At 39.7% G+C, this 24,210-nt stretch overlaps 6 protein-coding genes and 1 pseudogene across 6 annotated transcripts; all 7 read right to left on the reverse strand.

The window, feature by feature from the left end:
- Positions 1-57: 57 nt before the first annotated feature.
- LOC146373296 (claudin-4-like) lies at positions 58-2,436 on the reverse strand. The gene has a single exon (XM_084951855.1). It carries the CDS (start codon positions 2,073-2,075, stop codon positions 1,389-1,391), a length of 687 nt encoding a protein of 228 aa, XP_084807981.1. The 5' UTR covers positions 2,076-2,436; the 3' UTR covers positions 58-1,388.
- Positions 2,437-3,942: 1,506 nt separating this feature from the next.
- cldnj (claudin j) lies at positions 3,943-21,765 on the reverse strand. The gene is made up of 2 exons (XM_084951856.1): positions 21,518-21,765; positions 3,943-5,189 (listed from the first exon to the last, which is right to left on the reverse strand). The coding sequence occupies exon 2, from the start codon at positions 5,181-5,183 to the stop codon at positions 4,548-4,550; it is 636 nt and encodes a 211-aa protein (XP_084807982.1). The 5' UTR covers positions 5,184-5,189; positions 21,518-21,765; the 3' UTR covers positions 3,943-4,547.
- LOC146373298 (claudin-4-like) lies at positions 7,090-7,722 on the reverse strand (annotated as a pseudogene).
- Positions 11,052-12,270, reverse strand: cldne (claudin e). Its single transcript, XM_084951858.1, has one exon. It carries the CDS (start codon positions 12,177-12,179, stop codon positions 11,547-11,549), a length of 633 nt encoding a protein of 210 aa, XP_084807984.1. The 5' UTR covers positions 12,180-12,270; the 3' UTR covers positions 11,052-11,546.
- cldnf (claudin f) lies at positions 12,761-14,277 on the reverse strand. The gene has a single exon (XM_084951854.1). The coding sequence runs from the start codon at positions 14,159-14,161 to the stop codon at positions 13,415-13,417; it is 747 nt and encodes a 248-aa protein (XP_084807980.1). The 5' UTR covers positions 14,162-14,277; the 3' UTR covers positions 12,761-13,414.
- Positions 16,086-17,581, reverse strand: LOC146373301 (claudin-4-like). Its single transcript, XM_084951857.1, has one exon. It carries the CDS (start codon positions 17,484-17,486, stop codon positions 16,851-16,853), a length of 636 nt encoding a protein of 211 aa, XP_084807983.1. The 5' UTR covers positions 17,487-17,581; the 3' UTR covers positions 16,086-16,850.
- Positions 19,573-20,716, reverse strand: LOC146373302 (claudin-4-like). The gene has a single exon (XM_084951859.1). It carries the CDS (start codon positions 20,622-20,624, stop codon positions 19,992-19,994), a length of 633 nt encoding a protein of 210 aa, XP_084807985.1. The 5' UTR covers positions 20,625-20,716; the 3' UTR covers positions 19,573-19,991.
- Positions 21,766-24,210: the final 2,445 nt, after the last annotated feature.

Below are 24,210 nucleotides of genomic sequence, written 5' to 3' on the forward strand. Positions count from 1 at the left end.
AGAGGCAGCGCAGTGGTGCAGTGGTTCGCACTGTCTACTCACAGCAACAGGGTTCCTGTTGCCTTTTACCTAATGACAGCTGGGAGGGGCTCCAGGCCCCCAAGACCAAGAATTGGTAAAGCAATTAAGAGGATGGATAGTAAACCAGCACAGGGTAATGACAAATTCACCTCCGTTTTATTCTTTAAGAAAAAAAATAATGTACAGAATTCCATGGAATATCCTGTTTATCTTAAAGGTGTTCAGAAAAGTGACAATACAGCATTTGTAAATATCATTAGTAGAAGAAACTATAAATTAAAAGTGAGATGCAGCCCAAAGAGTGATGCAACTGTTGTTGTTTTTTTAATCAGAAATCAAATAAAAGAAATACAGCTGACAAATCAGATCCTCGTTCACACATGAATATCAGAGACTGTCAAATTCAGAATGAGCATATTTTCCACAGTTTTCCTTTCTCACATGCAGCACACACAGGAAACGGTTCACTTCTGCTTGTTGGATTATAATCTGTGCTCTTGGCACATCGGCTTAATCCGCTATAACGCAGACTTTTTCCTGTCCAGCAGCGTCACACGTTTGAGCTCTCGTATGCACTCCTGCTGGGTGATGTTGGGTGATGCTGGGTGATGTTGGGTGAGGTTGTAGCACCTGATGTGGTGCTGGTAAACTTTAATCCGTGCAATGATATCCAGATGCTGGCGTTCTTCTAGAAGACTGCTTATTGTGTGAGTAGGATGAGTACGTTTATGGTCTTATTCGCCACCGGGCCACAAATATTCATCTATTCAGAGACTCTGGCTTTATTTCCATCAAATATTTTCAAAAGACTGAAAAACTGATGGTTATATGATTTTTAAATTGCCCCTCACACCTCTTCATCTGCTCAGTGGCATAACTTGTTAAAAGAAAAAAAAGTCAAACAACTTTATTAAAACATGTTTCTGAATAATTTGCAGTGTTTTTCTGTGTCCAACAGTTCAGTCCATGTAAAGTTGTATTGCTTTATTTACACAGTAAAATGTATTTGTGCAATAAGTTTTAGGATCATTATTATCGGTCAGAATTGGTAATTTCATCAAGTAATGCAGCAGACACCCAAAAGTATCACTTGAAAGTAATTTAAACTGTATAACAGTACTGCATTATGAACAGTTTGCTATCTTCACTGGAGGTGAAAACACTGCAAAGCAACATGCAAAGTTAAAGTCCTGCCCACATCCCTATCAGTAAAACTAGCCCCATGATAAATGACTTTCCAGTGCTGTGTTCATTACTTTTAAACCAGTGCATCATTACCTAACCTGCAGCCACAAGTTGTCTTCAGCTCTTTGCTGATTTTCCAGTTTAATCCCTCACGCTCGGTTAAATATTGCATCACAGTCCTCTCAGATAGGCTCTGATCTGCGTTCGTACTGGCTGTGTGTGAACGTAGTCCTGTTGATCCTACTCAGTGGGTGACTGGCCTCCTCCTCTAGATTTGGGTACCTGCTGTCTGAAGTCTGCTCCTCCTGCCTCTGAGCAGTTGGGCATCTGGTGGTAAGAAACACCCCACCGGCAAGCATCAAGCCAAAAGAGATCCATCCAAGGTAGAGAGCAGGTCCCCAGTCCCTTTGTAGACCCACAGCGCCCTCCAGTGGCTGACTGGTGTGGTGGCACGTCCAAGCTATGGGAACCAACAGTATGATCCCTGACAAAACAAAGAGACTACCAGAAAACACTTTGATCTGGCCTCGCTGAGGGAACCACACCATCCCCACTGTTCCGATCACTGAAGCAAAAGCCCCAGCGCCAATGGCTGCCAAAATCAGGGCTCTCCACGTCCGAAAACTTCCAGAAAGAGACATGAGAGACCGGTAAAAGGAGCAATGCAGGCTGCCATCGTGGGCCAAATCCCAATGATCCCATTCCAACCACACCCCGTCCCAGTAGGCAGGCAGAGTAGCTGTGGTGTTGTCCACGGTGCCGCTTACTTTCCACAAGGCTAGGCAGCGTGTCAGAATGGCACATAGCCACCCGATGGCGCCGAGGCCGAGGGCAGCGAGCTCCAGCTTCTGCTCCAGCTTCTGCTTCATGCCGGGTCCTCCTCTTCACTGCAGACCTGCCTGTGTAACCAGAAACAGCTGGCTGCAGAGCACAGTGGGGTGGGGTGTTATTTTAACGTGCATGTGCATGTGTGAGGCAGAGATCATTTGCTTGTGCGCCTGTTTGTTTTGCATACCGTGTTCAGAGAGGGGAAACCAGTTCTTGAAAAGAAGGCACCGCGTGTCTACAGCTGGGTGGAGGAGGGAAATCCCTGTTTGCCCTACCATGGTTTCAAAACAATCGCTTTCTCACAGTTTCTCAGCAGAGGGGGAAAACAAAGCTTCTACTGTGCGCTCATGTTTTAGCCACTGGCCCGTGTTTCTGGGAAGTAACTTGATCTAAAGAGCCACAAATTCTTGCTGATTCTGAGATTTCTCCCAACAGGTTACTAAATCTCTGTGGCAGTAAGAAGAGTGACAGCAAAATATTGATTCAAATGACGCACACTTACTCTGCAGTCTTTATTCTGAATACTAAGAAACAAGTCGCAATCACAAAAGCTTTCAGGGTAGAAAACATTCTCTGTTTAAGTTCACAAAAACTTCAGACTAAACTACACGAACGCATGCACGTTAAGCTGAAAACACGATTACTTTTACAATTACTTTCAAATACTTTGAACATGTCATGGTTGTTGGTGATGGTGTAAATATTTCAGAAACTTCTAATCTACTGGGATTTTCACACACAGTCATCTTCAGGGTTTACAGAGAGTGATCTGTAAAAGAGAAGATATCCAGTGAGCATTAGTGTGTTGCTCTGTCTTGCGAGGTCAGAGGCAAAGACTCCTTCGAGCTGATAGGAAGGCAACAGTAACTCAAATAACAACTCGTTACAGCCAAGGAATGCAGAAGAGCATCTGGGAAAATATAAAACATGTTGAACTTGAAGCAGATTGGCTACAGCAGAGGACCTGTCCCGGACAGTGTCATTCCCATCAGCTAAGAACAGGAAAATGAGGCTACAAGTTGCAAAGGCTCACCAGACTTGAGCTTTTCTGAGGAGTATCATTTGGACCAGCTTTGACAGGGTCAGAGAGTAGCGTGATCATGAAAACATGGATCCATCCTGCCTGATACTGAATATGCTTCAGTATTCGAGTGGTAGTGTAGTGGCACTTGGCCCCTTCACAACAGCTGATCATTAATTAAATGCCTCAGCCTGTCTCAGTACTATTGCTGTCAATCTCTGTCCCTGTATGACCACAATATACCCATCTTCTGATAGCTGCTTTCAGCAGAATAACATCCCCTGTCATAAAGCTTCAAGAAACAAGTTCATTTTTTGATTATTATGGGTACAATAAGTTCACTGTACTCCACAGTCACCAGATCTCATTCCAATAGAGCACCTTTGGGAAACAGTGGAACAGGAGGCTGCTATCGATGATGTGCAGCTGACAAATCTGCAGCAACTGTGTCATGATGTTTTATCAACACATTCAAAATCTCAGAGGGATGTTTCCAGCACCTTGTTGGATCTATGCCATGAATAATTAAAGCAATTCTGAAGGCCAAGGTGGGAGGGGGGGCTGTTACTAGCAGGGCATAATTAACACTGTCAGGTGAGTGCATGATAAACATTTCTGTTCTGATGGGATGGGTCTTTTATAGGATGACAATGATGCTCCCATCCATAGCTCAAGAGAGGTTTTTGAGTGATTTGATGGGTGTGAAATATGTGTTCATTCTGTGCAATTATGGCCACAATCACTAACTGAATGTGGGGACTGATAGCACTCTCACAATCAGCAGTACTCCAGAACTGGATACAACTACAAATATGTGTGTTTGTCTCACTGAATGGCAACTTTCAAGAGTTTTTCTCTTGATTGTTTTTTTTTGTGTGTGTCTCTAATAAAGTTAAATTTACAACTTATAGAAATCAGACTGCTACACAAAACAGATGCATAAGAAATAGGAATGTTCACTATTTTGTAGCCACACAGTACAACGCATGCAGACTGGACAAGCCTGGGACTGAACCACTGACCTTCTGAGCAGTCACTGACCAACTCTGACACCTAAGCCAGATTCAACAGACACCTTCTTTGAGGTAGAGGTGAGAGTTGGGTAAGGAGTGAGGTGTGAAGCAAATGTACTACCTCTACTGGTGCACCCTGTGCCACTTCAAAATATCTAGAAAAAAAGAAAAGATTTATGTGGTTCAAACAAACTAAGTAAGTAAAATTTTCATACTTTTAAAGTTGATTTCCATATGATCAAACATGTATGATTTGACACTAAGACATAAATTATCTAATTATTTTACTTTACTGCCAGAATAGATGGTTATCTTAAAAATTGCTTCCATCTTTGAATTATTAAATGGCTAATAGGTTTTATCCAAAGAGTTCAAGACTGCAAGTTCAAGGTATTTATTCTAAAGTGATAACATGTTGGTAATGTATTTTATTCACTCAGACGCACCCTGACATGTGTGTTCGGTCTTCAGTCTTATCTTCACACATAGTTCTTGATGGCGTAACTGCTACGTGTGGGTGTCTTGGCCAGTGTGTACCCACTAGAGGGGAACCTGTCTCTATGGGGTGGAGAGCTTGTGCACAAAATGGCTCCCCCACAGAACAACAGCCCAGATGTCACAAAACCTATGTATATGGCTGCTCCAAGCTCTCTCTTCATCACCTCAGGGACTCGAGGGTTGTGGAAATCCCTGATGATGGAGTTGGCTGTCCAAGAAACAGGAACTATAGAGGTGAGAGCTGCCAGGCAGAAGATGGCCCCAGAGCTCATCACCACCCTAGCTTTGATTTGTGGGTGGCCCAGGCAGTTGGTGCAGCGCGCCCCCAGAAGAAAGATAAGGAACGCCAGACATCCCAAAACCAGGCTGATGCAAATAAGGCCACGGGCTGCTTGGAGGTCTGGAGACAGGTCCAGAAGAGCATCGTAGAGCTTACACTGCATCTGACCTGTGTATTCACTGACACAGGTCATCCACAAACCCTCCCAGAACACCTGCATAACCACCAGATGAGTGCCAATGAATGCTGTCACCTTCCACATGGGCAGAGCACAGATCAGAATGGTCCCAGCGACACCGGTCATTGACAGGCTGATGCCAAGCTCCTGCAGACCCATGGAGAACTGCAGGAAACACAGAAGGTTGACAAGAATGAGAAGCTTCATTTTTATTTGGAATAGATGTTTGCAACATTCTGTCATGTAACATGTACTCATGTAGATAAGGATCATCATACAGATAAAGCTTTTAAATTTAAATTATAACTACTTGGAAACTGAAGAAATATGAAGTATTATATGAAGTTTAAATTTCAAGTTATTTTCTCAAACATTTGAGTTAATAAGTCAACTTATTAACTCAGAATTTTGAGAGAATTTTTTAAAATTAAGGCAAAAAAGCTCTTTTGTATAACAAAAAATACATAATTTTTAAGTTATTCATTTTCTACTGGCAAAAACAAGCTTCCACGGTTTCCTGTGTCTTTTATCCGAAAATCATTTTGGGGTTTTCTGGCCTTCAGGCTCACTGTCCACTAGATGGCAGTATTTCACTAAAGACGAACAAACATCTGTTAAGATGATTACAGTCGACAGACTGTTTCTTGGAAAAAGTAGGCTATGATCTATCATCTTATAAATAGCTGTTTCACAATGAACAGGTTCAGAGTTCGAGTTGTCACTGCTGAGTTAGTAATAACCTAATTTAAAAAACAAAATGCGCTACGTCTGCTGTCTTTCTTTCCCCTTGCCCCAAACCAGTCACACCCGATTGATGCCCCACCCTGAGCCTGGTTCTTCTGTTCTCCCTTCCTGTTTCAAGGGAGTTTCTCCTTCACCTAGGGGGTCACAGTGTTTTTGCCCTACAATATACAGCTCTTCAAGCAACTGCTATTGTGAGTTTGCGCTATATAAGTAAAAATGAGTTAGTATAAAATTTAATTCGATCGGAATCTTTATGGGATGTTGGAGAACCTGATATCACCTTATTGATCTTTTTTTTTTTTAAATTCGTGGTGCACACATTTACAACTGAATTTTCTTTAATGTTAAACAATGAGCTGTTAGCGCCCCACACTGCATTGGGTCTGTTAGTAAACTGATAATAAAGTCTAATGATACTAATAGCTATCTTTATTCCTCCGCTGTATCCATATAACCGGAAAGTGCCATTCGGGGGGTGGGCTGTGACCATAAACAACAGAGAAAGATAGAACAGCAGTGAGAGGTGTTGTTTTGACCATCATTTGCTATTCACACACTTCCTGAACATCTAGTGATTCGACCCCGCCCACTGTCAGATCAGCAGCCTGATAACATGAGAAAACACTCCTTTTAGACAGGTGCGGCTGAGCACAAACAACATAAGCATTTTAAGGGAAAATCAATTCAAAGTTATTTTTTATTCTGAGAAGAGAAATACACACAGTTTCAACACACGGAAACAGGTTTACACCCTTTCAGATAATACCTTTGAATTTTTGCAGTGCTGAGCAAACGCAGCATGACACAGAGTGATGAATGAAACCACTGAGGGTAAGTCATGGGTTACTAAACTCATCAGCCAACAGCGTTGTTGGTCCCTGAGTCACCATTGTTTGTTACTTGAGTAGTCGTTACTGGTAAGTACCGGACAAACAGGTTCTCTCCGTGTTTTTTCACATCACTCCCAGGCCCCTTTTTCAAAAGTATGTAAACAAATATCATCAGAGGAAACAAACACAGAAGCAGAATTATTGTATTATTATTATTATTATTGTTATTGTTATTATTTTATAAGTAGTATATATATATATATATATATATAAATACATTATACAATTTTGATACTATAAACTGTACACGTAAACACGTTTAATACAGGAAGTAAAAGTAATATCAGATAAGAAGCCTCTAGGAAGCTAAAACTGATTCCCTCTTGAGAACAAATGCAATGAACAGATTTCCTTCATTGCATGTTGTCTGTGTGCTTTTTCTTTATGTTTCACAACAGCCGTTTGTTTATTCAATATTCCCATCAGAATATTCAAATGTATGTCTTTGGTGTCAGAGATCTCTGTGTTGTTTCCTACAGACTTGTTTAAGAAGTACTTCACAGATGGAGCATTATCTTTCTTAGGAGGGCAGTTGACACAACAGAGCCCCCCTCCTGAGATCAGTAGTCCCCCAGCCAATGTAAAGGGAAGCACCAAGCTCTCTTTTCCAGGCATCTACTACCATGGGTTTGTAAAAGTCCCTTATGGTGATGCTGGCAGTCCAGGAAATATCAATAATGCAGAGTAGACCAATGATGATCAGCAGCACACCACCTGTCACTGAGGCCCTCACTTTGGCTCTCTCCTCTGGAATGAAGTTAGTACATTTCCCTCCAGCAGAAGCTGCGAGGAGCCCTGCAATACCTATGATGATGGAAACTACCACCAGAGCACAGGAACTTTGGAGGTCTGGGCTTAAAGCCAGCATGGAGTCGTAGACATACATGTATGCATGCAGATCATCCAGATGCCCTCCCACATGACCTGCAAAGTTACAAAGTTGCTGTCCATGAACACTGTGACCCTCCACATGGGACTGGTGCAGACAAAGAGCACCAAATAAACCAGTCCAACCAAAAAAGATCAAGGGCACAGCCTGCCATCTCCAACCCCATAGAAGCCATTGTCTTCTCGCTCTGAATGTCACTAAAGTGTGTATGAAATCTAATAAAAAGAGGTATAAAAGCGAAGCTATTGTGGGCTCAGAAGCCCTGACAGAGAAGACTGGCTATGCTGGATTCTTTGTGTTTAGGAATATTAAACATTCAGGCTTCTATCATTTTTCAGAAGGACAAGGACTTTGGTAACTGAATGCTTTCCTCATGTTCTGAACATCAAAAACCAAAACAAAATACATTTTTTCAACAAAAACAAAGGATAAAGGTGCGATATGTAAACTCTGTAAACAGATTTTCAACCGCAATAGAGCAGGTGGTATTGATTTCGCTTTGTGAGTCAGTGTGTGTCGATATGTGCTGTCATGGCGAAATGTGGTCATAGTGAGAACTACTGTAAAAGGAACAAAACACAGACATCCAAGTACTGAGTAAAAGCTTCCGGAAACAGGGAGGGGCTCATTGTTTCTGCTTTGCTCTCATGTTCTCAAGCGTGTTTTCATTTTCAGTATATATTATTTGTAACTCCCATATGAAAAATTGTCTTTATCTGTTTTATAAATATATGTATTTGTCTTCTCCATTATGTCTGGGGTCTGAGAAAACTTCAGCTTTGTTGTGAAGTGATCCTGTATCTAGCTTGATTCACAATGTCACTGATGAAGGTTTGGATAAATTACTTTTAAATAAATCAATATTGGATGTTAATTAGACAGAACTCTATTTTGTTGTTTAAAATGTGTCCTAATGATCCAAAACCTTAGATGAACGGTGCCAAAGCTTGTCTGTTCTGCCACAGGGATAGCTCAGTAGGTAGGGTGGCGGCCCCATGATCAGAAGGTCGGGGGTTCGACTCCACTGAACGGCTACCCTGAGGTACCCCTGAGCAAGGTACCGTCCCTACACACTGCTCCCCGGGCGCTGCATTGGTGGCTGCCCACTGCTTCACTGGGTGAATGGGTTAAATGCAGAGGAACTATTTCCCTATGGGGACTAACACGCACACTTTACTTTTAACTTTTCTCACACACGTTTCTTTAGGAAATGAGACACTGCATCAGTATTTCAGTTTGTTTGACATTTTGAAATGTTGATAAGATTTTGTTTTTCTTATTTTTTGTCTTTTTGTCAAAATGTCACATGTGTTAATTCAATTCTCCTGTCACTGTGCCCTTGATCAAGGCAATTGCTCACATCTGGACTCAATATACTGGCTGTTTGCTATTCTAAATATTTAGGATGGGTTGAATAAATAGAATAAAATTCCCTGAGAGGATCAGTGAAATATATCTTAATCCCTCAATCGGAATACTAGTAGTGAGAAATCTATTCAACATAATGCCAAATTGATTTTGTTTTCATAAATATTTCCTTATATTTACATTTGTTCAAATGTCAACTATCTATTTCAAGACTACTATAAGTGTTTTAATGTATAATGAAAGTAGAAACAACACGTTAGAGCACAGGTGTCGAACTCCAGGCCTCGAGGGCCGGTGTCCTGCAGGTTTTAGATGTGCTGATCCAATACAGCTGATTTAAATGGCTAAATGACCTCCTCAACATGTCTTGAAGTTCTCCAGAGGCCTGGTAATGAACTAATCATTTGATTCAGGTGTGGTGACCCAGGGTGAAATCTAAAACCTGCAGGACACCGGCCCTCAAGGCCTGGAGTTCGACACCTCTGCGTTAGAGTTTCTGTTAATTGAGTAACCAAAACCTAGTTGCTATTTTTCGTTCGTTCAGAGAAGAAGGCTGTGATGTCAGTGGCATGTGACAGAGCTCAGAGTAATCAACCCAGCTGGTTTCAGCAGATTCACTGTCTAACCACAAAGAGAAACTCTGGAATGTGATACTAGATAACAATGGACAGACATAACAGGTTGTGTGACTGTAGTGAACACACCCTGAACACCAGGGTTAAAAATGGAGTTCAGCAGTTGGGGAACCTTAAAACTGGTTGTAGTTATTCAGCGTGGGTAAAAGATTCACAACACAATCACTACTGTTGTGCGTTCTAGTATACTTTCTTTGTGTACAGGCTTGATCAGCTGACCTGTGCTGCTGCTTTTGCTGAACTGAGGTTTACTGCTCTATGTGGATGAAGTGAATTCAACAAGCTACCTTGGGTGATTTCCATCCCCTACACTGACAGCATACTGTTGATACTGTACTTATACACGGCAGTATACAGTTGGTGTGAAGTAATCTAAGCATCACAAGCCCATTAAACTTACAATGACCTGAGGCTAGCATACCTCAGTTTGTTTTGCAGGAAATTTCGCTACATGAAAAAAAATCTAATTTATCGAAACACCATAAAAAGATGTAACACCTGATTTTTAATGAGCACATTACATGCTTCATGTCAAGACACCTAACAGTCTTTACTTTTAAACATAACCTCTCTTCTTTTTGTCCTGTCGTGCCTTTCTTACATATTTCTTAATCTCTGGTTATCTCTCATTCTTTTCTCTCCCTGGGAAATGAAACTGTTGTACCTTTATCTAGCAGACACACTATGTGGCAAACAGTTTGTGTTAGCTGATATTCACTAAATACTTGCATTTAAAAGTTGCACAACATGTTACTCCCTTTATGCGTCTTTTAGCTAGAGACTAAAGTACTGTGACCATGAGACTGTCACCTGTTTACCATATGGGCAACGATATAAAGACCGGAAATTAATTTTTGGTCGATTATTGCTTTTTAGCACACACGGTTCCACTTTAACCGTTCCAGAGACTAGTGCCATAAATGATACAAGAATTACACGTTGAGCAGGAGTAAAAGCGAGTACTGTCAGAAATAATCAGATAACAGATTCTTGAAATTTCTACTTAAGTACAAGTATTTGTACTTTGTTACTTCCCACCTCATTCCCTCCAAAAATAATCCATTGAATCCATGAATAAATCTTCGCCACTTATCGAGCTTAGTAAAACATAGGTCTCCAAAAACATATCTGTGGGCCACCGCTCTACTTCATTTTTTCACTATATAGTTTACATTCAAAGCAGAACTAAATGCCTTTTAATTGACATTATTTTTAACTTGTAGTGTCTTATGGGTGTTATGGGTGTTCTATTTACTCACTGACTAACACACAAAACCAGTTTTATGAAAAGGGTATCGCTGGCAGTCATGGTGTGAAACTGGCTAAACTTGTTAAAAGGTGCCACGAAGGAGCATTTAGCTTTTGTTGCCATGAAGGCGGCAACAAAGGCTAAATGTTTTAACTGCTTAGGCTCTGTGTAACGATAAATACATTATTGTCAAGATAAATAGGAAAAAAAGATGAAAAAAAGAAAAACACCTCATTTAAACCAGTAAACAAATTTCTGAAAAGACACCAACGAAATTATATAATTAGGTAAAATGTTTTATTACAAATCAGTTCAGTAAACAAAATCAGTACTTTCATATTGCAGCTGAATAGAGATATTTCTAAATATTGTTTACAATAAATTCATAATATAACTGTAGTACAATACACATTTACTTGCATAGCATCCTTCAAGCACAGGTTTGATTTCCCACAAGACTTCAGAGGATAGTTAAGTTTGATACAAGCTCAGTATAAAATAGTTTCATTCAGTCCAGATTTGGGGTGTACTGGAAGCTCTGTGATTCACACATCTTTGGACTTTTGATGTCTAAGAAACACAACCCTCATGTGTCTACCAAAGAATTCTGAATTTCACAGAAAGTCAGAATTGTTTGTTACCTTAACACAGAAAGTGACATACAAATTGTGGTATAATTAGACAATCAGAATGAAGGAGTGTTACTGAAGAAAATTAAAATAATTTATAGTCCTTCTCAGTAGAATTTCAGACATAGGCTCGGCTGGTGGCTGTGGACCTGGGACCGCCATACTTCACTGGATACTCTGGGCTCTCTCTGGGTGGGCAGGAGCTGCAGAGGAGGGCACCACCCAGGATTAGAAGTGCAGCTGTGCCCCAGCCAATGTAGAGTGCAGCCCCAATCTCTCTCCTCTGGGCACTTATCAGGGTAGGGTTGTAGAAATCTTGGATGATGGAGTTGGCAGACCAGCATACAGGGATGAGAACAAGCACACCAGCACAGATGAAGATAGCTCCAGCAGCAATGGCCACTTTGGCTTTGGTACTTTTTTCCTCCACAAAGTTGGTGCACTTTCCTCCAATAATGCCGACGATAACCCCCATAAAAGAAACCATGATAGCAATGACCACAAGAGCTCTGGCAGCCTGGAGATCCTGAGGAAGAGCCAGCAGAGAATCATAGATTTTGCACTGCATCTGGCCAGTGCTCTGCATGACACAGCTCATCCATAAACCTTCCCAGATAATCTGCGCCGTCACAATGTTGGCTCCAATGAAGGCGCTGACCCTCCACATAGGCAAGGCACAAGTGACGATGGTCCCCACGAAGCCAATGATTGCCAGGGCAAAGCCCAGCATCTGTCGTCCCATTGACACCATGATGAGGCTTGAGTCCCTTGGAGATGAACGAAGCAAAGGTTTAAAGGTTTAAAGGTTTCACGAGCACGTCCACTTAGGTTGTGAACTCTAACCAAGACCATGGCACATATAAAGGTGCTTCTACTCTCTTGAAGGTGGAGTCAAATGATCCTTCCCTCTGACCTGAAACCACTACCAGGACTGATTTACCAGCCCAGCCAGATTCTTCACATTATCTGTACGCAGACTAGACTTAGTTTCGATCAGATGCATGTCAGTATGTAAATGAGGGCTGTAAAAAGGACTAGAATTCCTCATTCAAACAATCCTCTGCACTGGTCAACCATTGGTTGGGCAGGTTACTGGGACATCCGGTTCAGTCACTGGTTTCGGGCTTTACAAACAAACACGGGTGTTAGTTTCAATGGATGTCAAGGCATTCTCTAACAAGATGCCTTCCTACTTTAGGTGTCCTTAGACATAATAGAAATTGATCATAGCTTTGAGTCAATTTATTGTTTTGTATATTTTTATTTTCATTTTTTTAATTTATCAGAAATACTGTACCAATCGAGTTGATTTTTTTCCAATTTATTTTCCACTCTGTTGATATCACTATCAATATTTTACATTATTATCAAAGATTAAACCACACTCCTTGTGATTTTTATTTTTATTTTTATTTTGTGTTGTGGAATCAGACACTAATATCATTTGTTACCTATCAATTTATTAAAGATTTTAGCAGAAAATTTACGTAGGTGTAGATCTAGGGATCTGAACTTATTTTTTTATGTAGATAATCGTTCATGATGTTTTAATAAACAATGACTCAGTAAACAGGCAGGTTACAGGTAAGACAAATGTTTTTATTGAAATTCATATGAAAATGTACAAGATAAAGTGGCAGTTACAGAAAAGAAGCACACTGCTAAATCTGTAGTTCATAACAGGGAAATAAATATACCAGACAGTGACTTCCTTGTGAAAAGCAATGCAATTTTCAGCACACACACAGATTCCTTTTACATCATAGCTTCACAATCTTAAAGGTAAAACTATGTGTAGAACATTCTATGAAAAAATAATCGAAGTTTGCAGCAATGAAGTCTAGCTGTTTTACATCAGTGTATCAGAATAATGCCGTCTGTACATCTGATATTTTCGTGTGATTGTATTTCCCAGTGTTCATTTGAAAGTCCAGCAGCTGTCAGGGCAAGGTTTTCAGTCTCTGTCCTTGATCTCTTCCTTCATTTTTATAGATATTGTGAAGCAGGATATGAGGCTGGTGCTGCATATGGCTTGCTGGGAGCATAACCACCTGCGACTGTGTATGGTTGGTTGGATGGTGGAGCATACACACGGCCATATGCGGCTGAGTTTGGTCTTGAATAAGCATACACTGGTTGTTGGTAGCTAGGGTATCCATACATTTGTTTTTGGGGAGGACAGGACGTGGTTAAGATGATCCCACCGATCAGAAGAAGTATAGTTGAGCCCCATCCAATGTAGATAGCAGATCCAATCTCCCTTTTCTGTGTTGCTACAGTCAAGGGGTTCTGAAAGTCTGAGATGGTGAAAGCTGCAGACCAGCAGACGGGGATTAAGATCAGGATAGCAGAGATAATGATGAGACAGCCACTTATGATCACCACATTTGCCATTGATGCATCTTTTTTCAGGCAGCTGGTACACTTGGCTCCAACAAACGAGATGATAAAGCCGATAAATCCAAAGAGAAGTGAGATGATGACTAGTGCTCGGCCAGCCTGCAGATCAGTCGTCAGGCTCAGGATAGAGTCATTCAGCTTGCACTGCATCTGTCCAGTACTTTGCATCACACAGTTCATCCACAGACCATCCCATACAATCTGGCCTGTAACAATGTTGGCTCCGATGAAAGAGGTAACTCGCCACATGGGGATCCCACAGGCCACTGCCACCCCAACGACGCCTATGAAGCTTATGACCTGACCTGCCGTTTCCTTGCCAATCTTCCCCATTGTCTAGCAGCTTCGTCTACGCCAGGAGAGAAAAGTCTTTCGGTGGACAGGTTCAATTGCAGAGTGACACAGCTCTCTTTTTTGTGAGAGAATGTGAAGGAGGAGGGCAGTCCTGTTGTCAGATGAGTTCCTCTGGCCAAACAAGATTCCTCTGCTTCTAAAGCTGAAGGAGTGCCACAGATTTTTTTAAACAGTGCCTGCCTTTTGTTTTTAAATAGCACAGTTTCATATGCAGATCTCTTTTCCTAATCATTATTGGCCTGTTGGTTGGTAACAATCCCTTATCAACTTTAACGTGCCTGAAACCAGCTTAAACTGTGATGCCCCCTCCCTGCCCTTCACTGGTGATCACACACACACACACACGCACACACGCGATCGTGGCTCAAGAGTTGGGAGTTCGCCTTGTAATCGGAAGGTTGCCGGTTCGAGCCCCGGCTTGGACGGTCTCGGTCGTTGTATCCTTGGGCAAGACACTTCACCCGTTGCCTACTGGTGGTGGTCAGAGGGCCCGGTGGCGCCAGTGTCCGGCAGCCTCGCCTCTGTCAGTGCGCCCCAGGGTGGCTGTGGCTACAATGTAGCTTGCCATCACCAGTGTGTGAATGGGTGGATGACTGGTTGTGTAAAGCGCTTTGGGATCCTTAGGGACTAGAAAAGCGCTATACAAATACAGGCCATTTACCATTTACACACACGGATAATTAGCCTACAGCTGATTAGATAATCAGGCAATCGGTTAAATATAAAATCTAATATTAAACAAAATATTTATAGTGCTTCCTTTTAAAACAAAACAAAACACAGTGTCATGTGTGGATCTTTTTCTCACAGTGATAATAAGTGTTTTGGATGAAACAATCACAAGTTTAAAGTACCTGAAACTGGGATAACCCCTCTCCATCCTTCACACACTCACTAAAACTGAGTAACTTGAAGCTAAATAGATTTTTACTGGAAAATTTGTTTTAAATGTTTAGTTCTAAATTCAGACGGATTTGTGTGCTCAAGGTGGTATGGCCATAAGCTAAAATGAAACACATGGTTTAATTTTATTTATTTTCATCTATTTATTTTGTTTAACACACTCGCCAGTATTTCTTCATTTCATTTATTTAGGGAATAACAAAGCTGACATGCTGCTTCTCTCTGTGGTTCAGTAATTAAATTGTTAGCTGTCATTTTTTAAAATTAAAACTAAAATAAAAGCTTTTGAAAAAACAAAGAAATAACTTAAGTGATGAGGTACAAACCAAACACATTTAGACTCACAATGTTTTCTCTGTAGCCTGCCTATAGTTATTTCTCTCATATACTGTATGCCAATCTGACAGGCGATCAAAGGTACATACAGAAACTGGATTATTTGTTTTAGTTTTGATAATAATCATATAAAAGGAATGGGATAAAATACAGCTGACGGTGATACTTTAAAGAAAACCCATAACATCCCATGACCGAGATGTCTGTTGGGTAAAAACAAAGTGCTCACATGTTATACCAGTTACCCGATACTGCTCTGCCAACCATTTTCACACTTTCGCTTGTTAGTAGAACACACCTTTTTCTTATGGAGTGATATATGATTTAGGTTTTTATAAAATTTGAAACTAAAGCTTGTTAACACAACAGTGGGTGCGTTTAAATTATAAAAAAAATCCTCACTATGTCATATTACAGCTATTGCTCACGTTGATAGTTTTATTATACTATATTTCAGTATTGATCTATGGCATATTTTGAGACAAACTGACATGCAAAATAGATTATCAGAGTAATGATGTACTTAATCTGCTCTTTAGTTACAGTAGAGGATTGTGTACTTGCCTCACCTTTTGCTTGACCTTCATTTTACTACTCCTCAACATTCACCTGTCTCCATAATATATTTTATACACTAAAATTTGACCAAAATAAAAAGCAAGAATGCAGAACAAAGTTCAGTTTATTTGCAGTGCTGAAATGTTACAAGTGATCACCAACAGAAAAATGGAGAGAATTCTCTCCATCTGGGATTTTCAGGAAAATACATCAAAGGCAAGAAAGAGTGTTTTGCAAAAGAAAACAATTTTAAAGACACATTTCTTGAGTAGCAGTTATATATGTGCTGTTGGATGTTTAGATAATATGTGAGAGAAGATATAAATATTAATCAATACAATTTGTCATTGACAGAAAACTGACTTAAAATTTACACTGATCCTCATCATGCTACAAATAACAGAAATTCTGAACACAGCTACATTCCATTATAAATTAGACATTACAAAAGCCTCTTTCACAGAATACTTTGGTGTTTAAGGAAAGTATTTTACACCAATCCTTTTTGAGAAATCACATAAGGAATAGTACAGCAGTAACAATAATAATATTTTATTTCATCCAGATGTGACAATGAATCAAATGACTCAGTCTCAAAGCCCTGCTGGTACCTCCAAATGGAATGCAGCCATTGTTTATGATATAAGCTTCACATGTTTGGCCAAACAAAACGTCCGACGTGGAAAAGATCACCTTGACAACCACACAAAGCACGACCAAACCTCATCGTTCAACAAGCAGTAGTTTTAAGCCATATTTACATTATCTCGAATATGTGGATAATTTATATCTTAGTTTTAAAGCAATCTCCAGTTTGCTACCTTTGCTATTTCTGTGACCTTGAGAGTCCATGTGGAAATGGAATACCACCTTAAACATATTCTCTTGATGTGGAGACTGACTTTCCAGGTGCATATTTGGGCACATAGTGGCGGCGCTCAGATTTAGGTGGGCAGTTCCAGCACAGGAGCCCCCCTCCCATTAAGAGCAACCCAGTAGCGGCCCAGCCAATATACAGTGCAGATCCCAGCTCATATTTCTGGAAATTCATCATCATTGGGTTATAGAAATTGGTGATGACGGCGTTGGCAGACCAACAGACTGGAATGAGACAGAGAAATCCCGAGATGATGAACAGAACCCCAGAACAGATGCAGACTTTTGCTTTGGATCGCTCCTCTTCGATGCAGTTAGTACATTTTCCACCAGCAACTGACAAGATCAGTCCAAAGACTCCAACAAGGATCGCGATGATAATCATGGCACGAGCAGCCTGTAGGTCAGATTCCAAAGCCAGCATCGAGTCATACACCTTGCACTGCATCTGGCCTGTACTTTGCACCACACAGTCCATCCACAAGCCCTTCCAGAAGGTTTGAGCTGTGACGATGTTGGCACCAATAAAAGCACTGACCTTCCACATGGGTAAGCCGCATGCTGTGATCTCCAAGAGCCAGCCAACTATAGCCATTGTTATACCAGTGATCTGAATCCCCTGAGAAACCATCTTGTTGTCTTAATTTCTCCTACATTAAGGTCAAAAAGAGTGCAGAGGAAATGCTGTAAGCTTGTGCTTAAAGTTTGTTGTGTGAAATAAAAGAGACACAGACGTAAGGGAATGTGAAACCACAGTCGTCAACTGCCATTGGCCAGATGAGTTTACACACAAACAGACCTAGTGACCTTCATTATTGCTGACCAGCCAGAAATCCAGAGTTTCAAGGTTGGATAAAAAAATGAAAAAGCAAACAACAATAATTTTTACTTCTGTGGTTTCTTTTATTTACAGATGTTTTGGGTTGCAATAGGAAGGACATTTGGTGTAAAAATATGCTGAAAATGCAGAATCAAATATGCTAAGCCACGCTACGCTGTTTAAAACCTATTTATTTTCTCTGACTTTTAAAAGAATATTCTTGGTTTATCATTGTGCAAGCAGAGTCTTATTTATTTCTATTATTGTTTAATTATGTTTCTAATATCTGACCAATAAACACTTTGGTCAGTTGATTTAAATATGCTATAAATGTCAGGGTCTTTCTGTCTGGGATCCAGAGTTTTGAGTTTTGGGAATATTTAAGTTTTTGTTCGTTTTAGTCGGTATTATTGATATTTAGATTTCTGTTATTTCTTAGTGTTTATTTTGATTTACTTGATTTGGCCTTGATTTGCTTACAACTGATACAAATTCCTTTTGGTGCTAATTCATGCCTTTAGTTCTGTGTTCCTGTTCCAAAGTTCTTAAGGTTTATTCTGTGTTTTGGTTTTGAGATTGAATTTATGTTCGAGCTCCATGTTAGCTTTACTTTCCTTGTGATATTGAAATTCGTGTTTTTACAGCTTGAATTTGGCTATAGGGTTTTAATCCTCTTTTGTGTTCCCATTCTGTTCCTGCTGTCTTGTATTTATCTTCTGTCTCTGGGACAAGTTCATATGTTTGAGTGTGTTAGCAATTTCCTGTTTTATTTGATGGTCTCTTGTGAAAAACTTAAAGAAGTCCAGGCACTTCTTTTTCAAGCTCCTTGGAATATCATGATCTGGATGATTGAGAACCTACACAGACATTCTGCTAAATGTTTAAATCTTTAATCAGATAAATGACTAACCTTGTTCATTTATACTATACTGATGTATTGAAGGTTCAGGTTTAACAGATTTTTTAAGGTTAAAATGCTACTGTTTGACTGTTGAGCCAGTTTTATTGTCTCACTCAGCAGTCAGACAAAAAAACTGCAACATGTGATATCTTCTTTGCAGCAAGAGGCAGTGTTGGCCAAGTAATTACTCAGATAGGGAACGCTTCGCTAAAGAGTCACTTAGAGGAAGCATTTTTGGAGGGAAAAGGAGTGGCTTATTTTCCTAGAATACAGTGCTGTGAAAAATATTTTCCCCCTTTCTGATTTCTTATTTTTTGCACATTTTTCACACTTAAATTGGACAAACAGTTTGTGCCCTGAAGCACAAGCAAAACTGGGTTATGCAGAAGGCCAATGATAAGAAACTCACCAGTAAGTCGTCCTATCGACGGCTAAACAAACCACCGTTTGCTTTTTTCCCTTAATAAGTGAAACAGATTTTGAAAACTACTTTTGTAGTTACTTGAGTTTTTTTGACTATTGGTAAAATTTATTTGATGATCTGAAACTTGATTAACTGAAAGTGTGACAAATATGCAAAAACCAATGAATCAGGGGCAAATACTTTTTCACGGCACTGTACTGTTCTTTTTAAAGTACATTATAGAAATCTTTAAGCTGCTCATGCATCTAATAAAGAATTTTTACATAAAAATTAGTCATGTTTCCTAGTAGTAATTTGATAAATATGTATCTTATATATATCTACTAATCATATTTAAAAAAAAATATGTACTTAGATATATTATATTTAATTATATTTAATTATATTATAATATATTTAATAATTATATTGTTTTGTCTGCTTGGACTCTTTTTTGGCCAACAAAAAAGAAACTGATTTAGTTCTATAAACTCAAATATGGTTATGGGTGGTGTGTTGTAAGACAGAGGTGTTACCTCATATCCTCTTTTATAAGACTTCATTTAATCTTAACATTATACAGTTTTAATAAATAAATAAAAAGGATAAACTCACAAAATATGTTGGTTGAGCAGTGCTTAAAACGCATCTTTATTTACAGTTTAAAAACATCCATGAATAAAAAAGACACTGAACACACATGAAATGTTATGCAAAAAGATACAAATGGATAATATCAAAGGAAAATGAATGAATGAAAAATACAACAAATCCAAGTAGCATGATGAACTTTACAGCATTTTGTGACTCCCCCGTATGGGACATTGTGTGCACCACGCCCAGTTTTGGGTGCGGTGGGCTTTTTTTCTTAGCAATTTTCAAACAAGCACGATAGAAATATTGAAATATTTAAAGTGTCAACATGAATCAATCAATTAGACCACAACGCATTTGATTCATGTCTTTTTTTAGTCTCTTGGCTTTCTCAGCTTTTCCTTTTCCTTGTTTCTCCTCAAACATAGCCCTTGTTTGCAGCTGGAGCAGATGAACGGGGAGCTGAGTACTTGGCAGAGTAGTTATCCTTGGGAGGACAGTTGGCACAGAGGAATGCACCACCGATGATGAGGAGGCCTCCTGCTCCCCAGCCAATGAACAGAGAAGCTCCCAGTTCCCTCTTCTGAGAAGCATTGTACATTGGACTGTAGAATTCCTGTATGACGGCGTTTGCTGTCCAGCACACTGGGACAAGGCACAAAACACCTGCAATGATGAAGACCACCCCAGCTGCAATGCCAATTTTGGTTTTTGAGCTCTCATCCTCCACACAGTTGGTGCACTTCCCTCCAGCCATGGCCAGTAGGATGCCAATGATACCAAGCAGGATCGCGATGATAGTAAGGGCTCGAGCAGCCTGGAGGTCTGAAGACAGGGCCAGCATTGAATCATAAACCTTGCACTGCATCTGGCCTGTGCTCTGGACTACACAGGTCATCCAGATGCCTTCCCATGTAGTTTGAGCTGTGACAATGTTCTGGCCGATGAAGGCTGTAACTTTCCACTGAGGTAAAGCACAGATAACAATGACCCCAATCCATCCAATAATGCACAGGGCAGTGCCCAGCATCTGCAAGCCAGCCGAAACCATATTTCCTCAGAAAATTTCTTGCAGTATTTCAAAAAATGTCCAGAAAGTTAGTCTTGCTTGAGAGATCCCCAAGTGTAAATGTTTGAATAAGTCTGGAACGGGCCTTTTTTATACTTAACTGAGGAGGGGCTGGACACATGCAAAGTTACACAGAGCTGTGACGTCCTTACGGTTCTCATCCCTAATCTCAACCCCAAACGTGTATCATCATGTCAGTTTTGGTCTCAGTTGGGTAATCGTTGCAGGTGGAAAAGCTACCTTATGACTCACGGGTGTGGCAGAAGCATTGCCCATAGAAGATATTTTTTTGTCCTATGTTTTTTGATGTGTTGCAGTTACAATGACTGAAACTACTTTACTGTTGTGAAGTAACAATCATGCATATTTAAAATGTCAGGTTTTGAGGAACTATGAAAAAAACAGCTTCTCCAACAGGTTCCTGAATATACAGATCGAATTGTTGTACTTTTTTGTAGTATAGTTAATCTTTTTTTGGTTAACTATACAAGTCAGGATAACAGATCCACTGAAAACAAGCTATTTCTGAAATGCAATAATGCCTCAGTCTAGAGAAAAAAAATCCTCACTGTCCAAATAATATAAACTAATATTAATAATACTTAATCTGAATTGAATGGTTGTTTAAATGTACATTAGCTGAACCCAAATGTCTTCCAAAACAGCTTTTTTGAAAAGACTCTCATAAACTTTACACTGTGCACTGAAAGCACACATGCCCTGCTTGTCAGCATCAAATGTAAAGAGAATGCTATTTCATGCTGAAATGAATGAAAAAGAATGATAGATTTGTTGTCAACCTCCTTTACAGCCTCAAGAAAATAATTTATATTAGTTAGCATGAAAAGAGTAGTTCAAAAAAGTTTAAAGCTGACCTTGCAGTGATGTCAGTCCTTAAATACTTGCAGCTCTTACAGGATGTCCTCAGAGAGAATGTATATTTTGCAGTCCAGATCCCACTTGACTTACAGATAGTTTTCCACAGTATTCTGAAGACATCAGGGTTGAGATGTTAGAGAAATAGCAAACACCAGGAACAGTGATTTCAGGTGACAGACTATTACTAAAAGAGGGAATAGTGAGTGGGGGCTAAGGGAGGTAGAGGGAGAATCAGATTGTCCCCGAAATGAATAGAGGCAGTGTTTTAGAGCCAGAACTGCGGTAAGGACCATAATACCTCTATTTTTTCCAAGGTAGGATCATTAAAGGTACTTGAGCCTGGCTATGGAGATTAGGTTCCAGACACAAGGAGGCTGGGAGGAATTTTCACAATTAAGACTCTGAGGAGAGATTTTTCAGGGCCAGATTACTCCTGATAGGCCTTATGCTGCAATCATTTACCTCATGACTCCTTGTGTCAAACTCGTGGGTAATAAGAAAATATTCACATACATGTAAGGTCATTTGGAGATTCAGATGGTGAACAAAATTTAAATGTAACTATTAAAAAATGTTACTTAAAAAAACTGCCAAGACATGCGATCAAGTAATTAAACTGTGCTTAAAAAGCATAACAATGCGTAAGTATTCGCACTGAGGCATCCCTGCAAAAGCCAACAGTACAAATTTTGATACAACAGGTAAGAGACTTGAATGCTTGAGCTGTGGGAAAGTGACAAAGGGAGTTGTCTGGAACAAGCTCAGACTTCACAGTAACGGCTGCCTTTGGTTGTTATTCAGTTGCCCAACCCTTTAGTCAAACTTGAAGGGTTACGATGCAAAGAAATGAACAAAATAAAAATGCAGATGAGGGGTTGTGTGTTATTTTATATGCTGTAAGGCCCATAAGCTTTGTATGTAAAACCTACCTGACCTATTTAATAGTTTTTGCACCTGTTTATAAGTTATAAGTTGTCATATGCTCAAGGTATCTTCTTGTATATGAGATCAATGTTTTGTTACTGGTTTCTATGGAAAAAGTTAGATTTTCTGATGTAAGGGAAATTGTTATACTGTTTAGGATTTTCATCAGATAAAACGGTGGTTTGTTTGTATCTGTATGATATCATCACTGGGGGCTGCGTGCCAGTTGCTCAGGTAGAGTCACAGTTTCAGTGGATGATTTAGGCACAACATGGTGTGTTGCTCAGTGACTCACTCATTTTTGCCGTGTCTTATTATCACATGACACCAACAGGAACCTGAAATCTTTCAGTCTGCCAAATAGGAGCTTCTTTAGACCCGAAATGATAACATCCTGTATAAAACACACCTGTTAATATTTACTCTCAGAGGGCAGTGGTTTAAAATCACACTCTGGGAAGATGTCTGTGTGTGTTTGTGTGTTGTTGTTCACAGTGGTCTTTTTCTTGTTTAATCTGTTATTTGGAGCTTACTGAAGTCAGGTCTGTTGACAGTAGCACTCCTAATAGCCCCTTAATACATTCTATTAATATCTCTGTTCAAAGAGATGACAACAGGTTATTTAGTTTTTATACAATGATTCATTGAGCAATGCAGTTAAATACAAACCACCACATTACACACAAAATTAATTAACAGGTGTTCAAAAAGTACAGGCCACTTGCAACTTGTGTTAGAAAAACAGAAAATGATACCTGTAGCTTGCTCTGTTTATGTTGCCAAATAAACAAAAACATCCAGGGCACGAGGATGAACGCAAGTGCTAACCACCCAGCGCTACTAAACCTTAAATTGAAACTGCTTGAGTAGATGTAATGCAATAAATAAAAGTACCATGCAAACTGTTTGTGCCCAGTTTCAGTTTAGAGCGAACTGCATTTGTGGGCATTGTAATGCCAGGAGGATGACATGTTAAGAACTAATCTCAGTGAGTACATCGACGTGCCCTTTAATGTTTCGCAACTTCAGAGACTAGTCTGCACGACACAACATAACAACGCACCAAATATGGATGTCTTTGTGACTGAACAGGTTTCAAGAAAACTTAAAACGACAGTTGGCCCGTTTTAGACGGACCTACTTTTGGCTTGCTAATTTACAACTTATGACGCTCATATGGTTGAGATGAGAGTCCCCCCCTCCAAAAAATAAATAAATAAAAATAAAGTAAATAAATAAAAACAAGCAGGCAGGTGTTGTTTTGAATTCTATAAGAATTGTTGTCAGGTTTTTATTTTGCCCTGGGGAAAGACTCGTTAAGTCTGTGTAGACTGTTACAGCTCTATACAGGAACAGCTTTTATTTCCTTTTATTTTACTATTTCCTTACATGATTCATGGTGCTTTCAATCACTGTAACAATGCTGATTGCACTAAGCTATATTAGCTTAAACTGGATTAGTTCACTACAGTATTTTTCAACAACAGATGCTTGTTTTTAAATAACAATTAAAAAGCAATCAAATCAAACAACAAAAGAAATTCTTCAGCTTAATGTTAACAATAATTGGTATACATTTATACTTAGGATTAGTACACTTTAGTGTACAGTGACAACAACCAGGGGCACCTTCATTGAACAGGTCAGACTGGTTCCCATAACAGGTAAATGTTGAGCAAGGTGTTCTACAAAATGCGAGTTGCTACATGTGTGATACCAAGAAATAGTCAACACAGCTGAGGCATGCAGGAAAGAACATCTTAAA

Source organism: Perissodus microlepis, chromosome 14, assembly GCF_051167445.1.
Source record: "Perissodus microlepis isolate ML-2025 ecotype Zambia chromosome 14, ASM5116744v1, whole genome shotgun sequence".
NCBI classification, from domain to species: Eukaryota; Metazoa; Chordata; class Actinopteri; order Cichliformes; family Cichlidae; genus Perissodus; species Perissodus microlepis.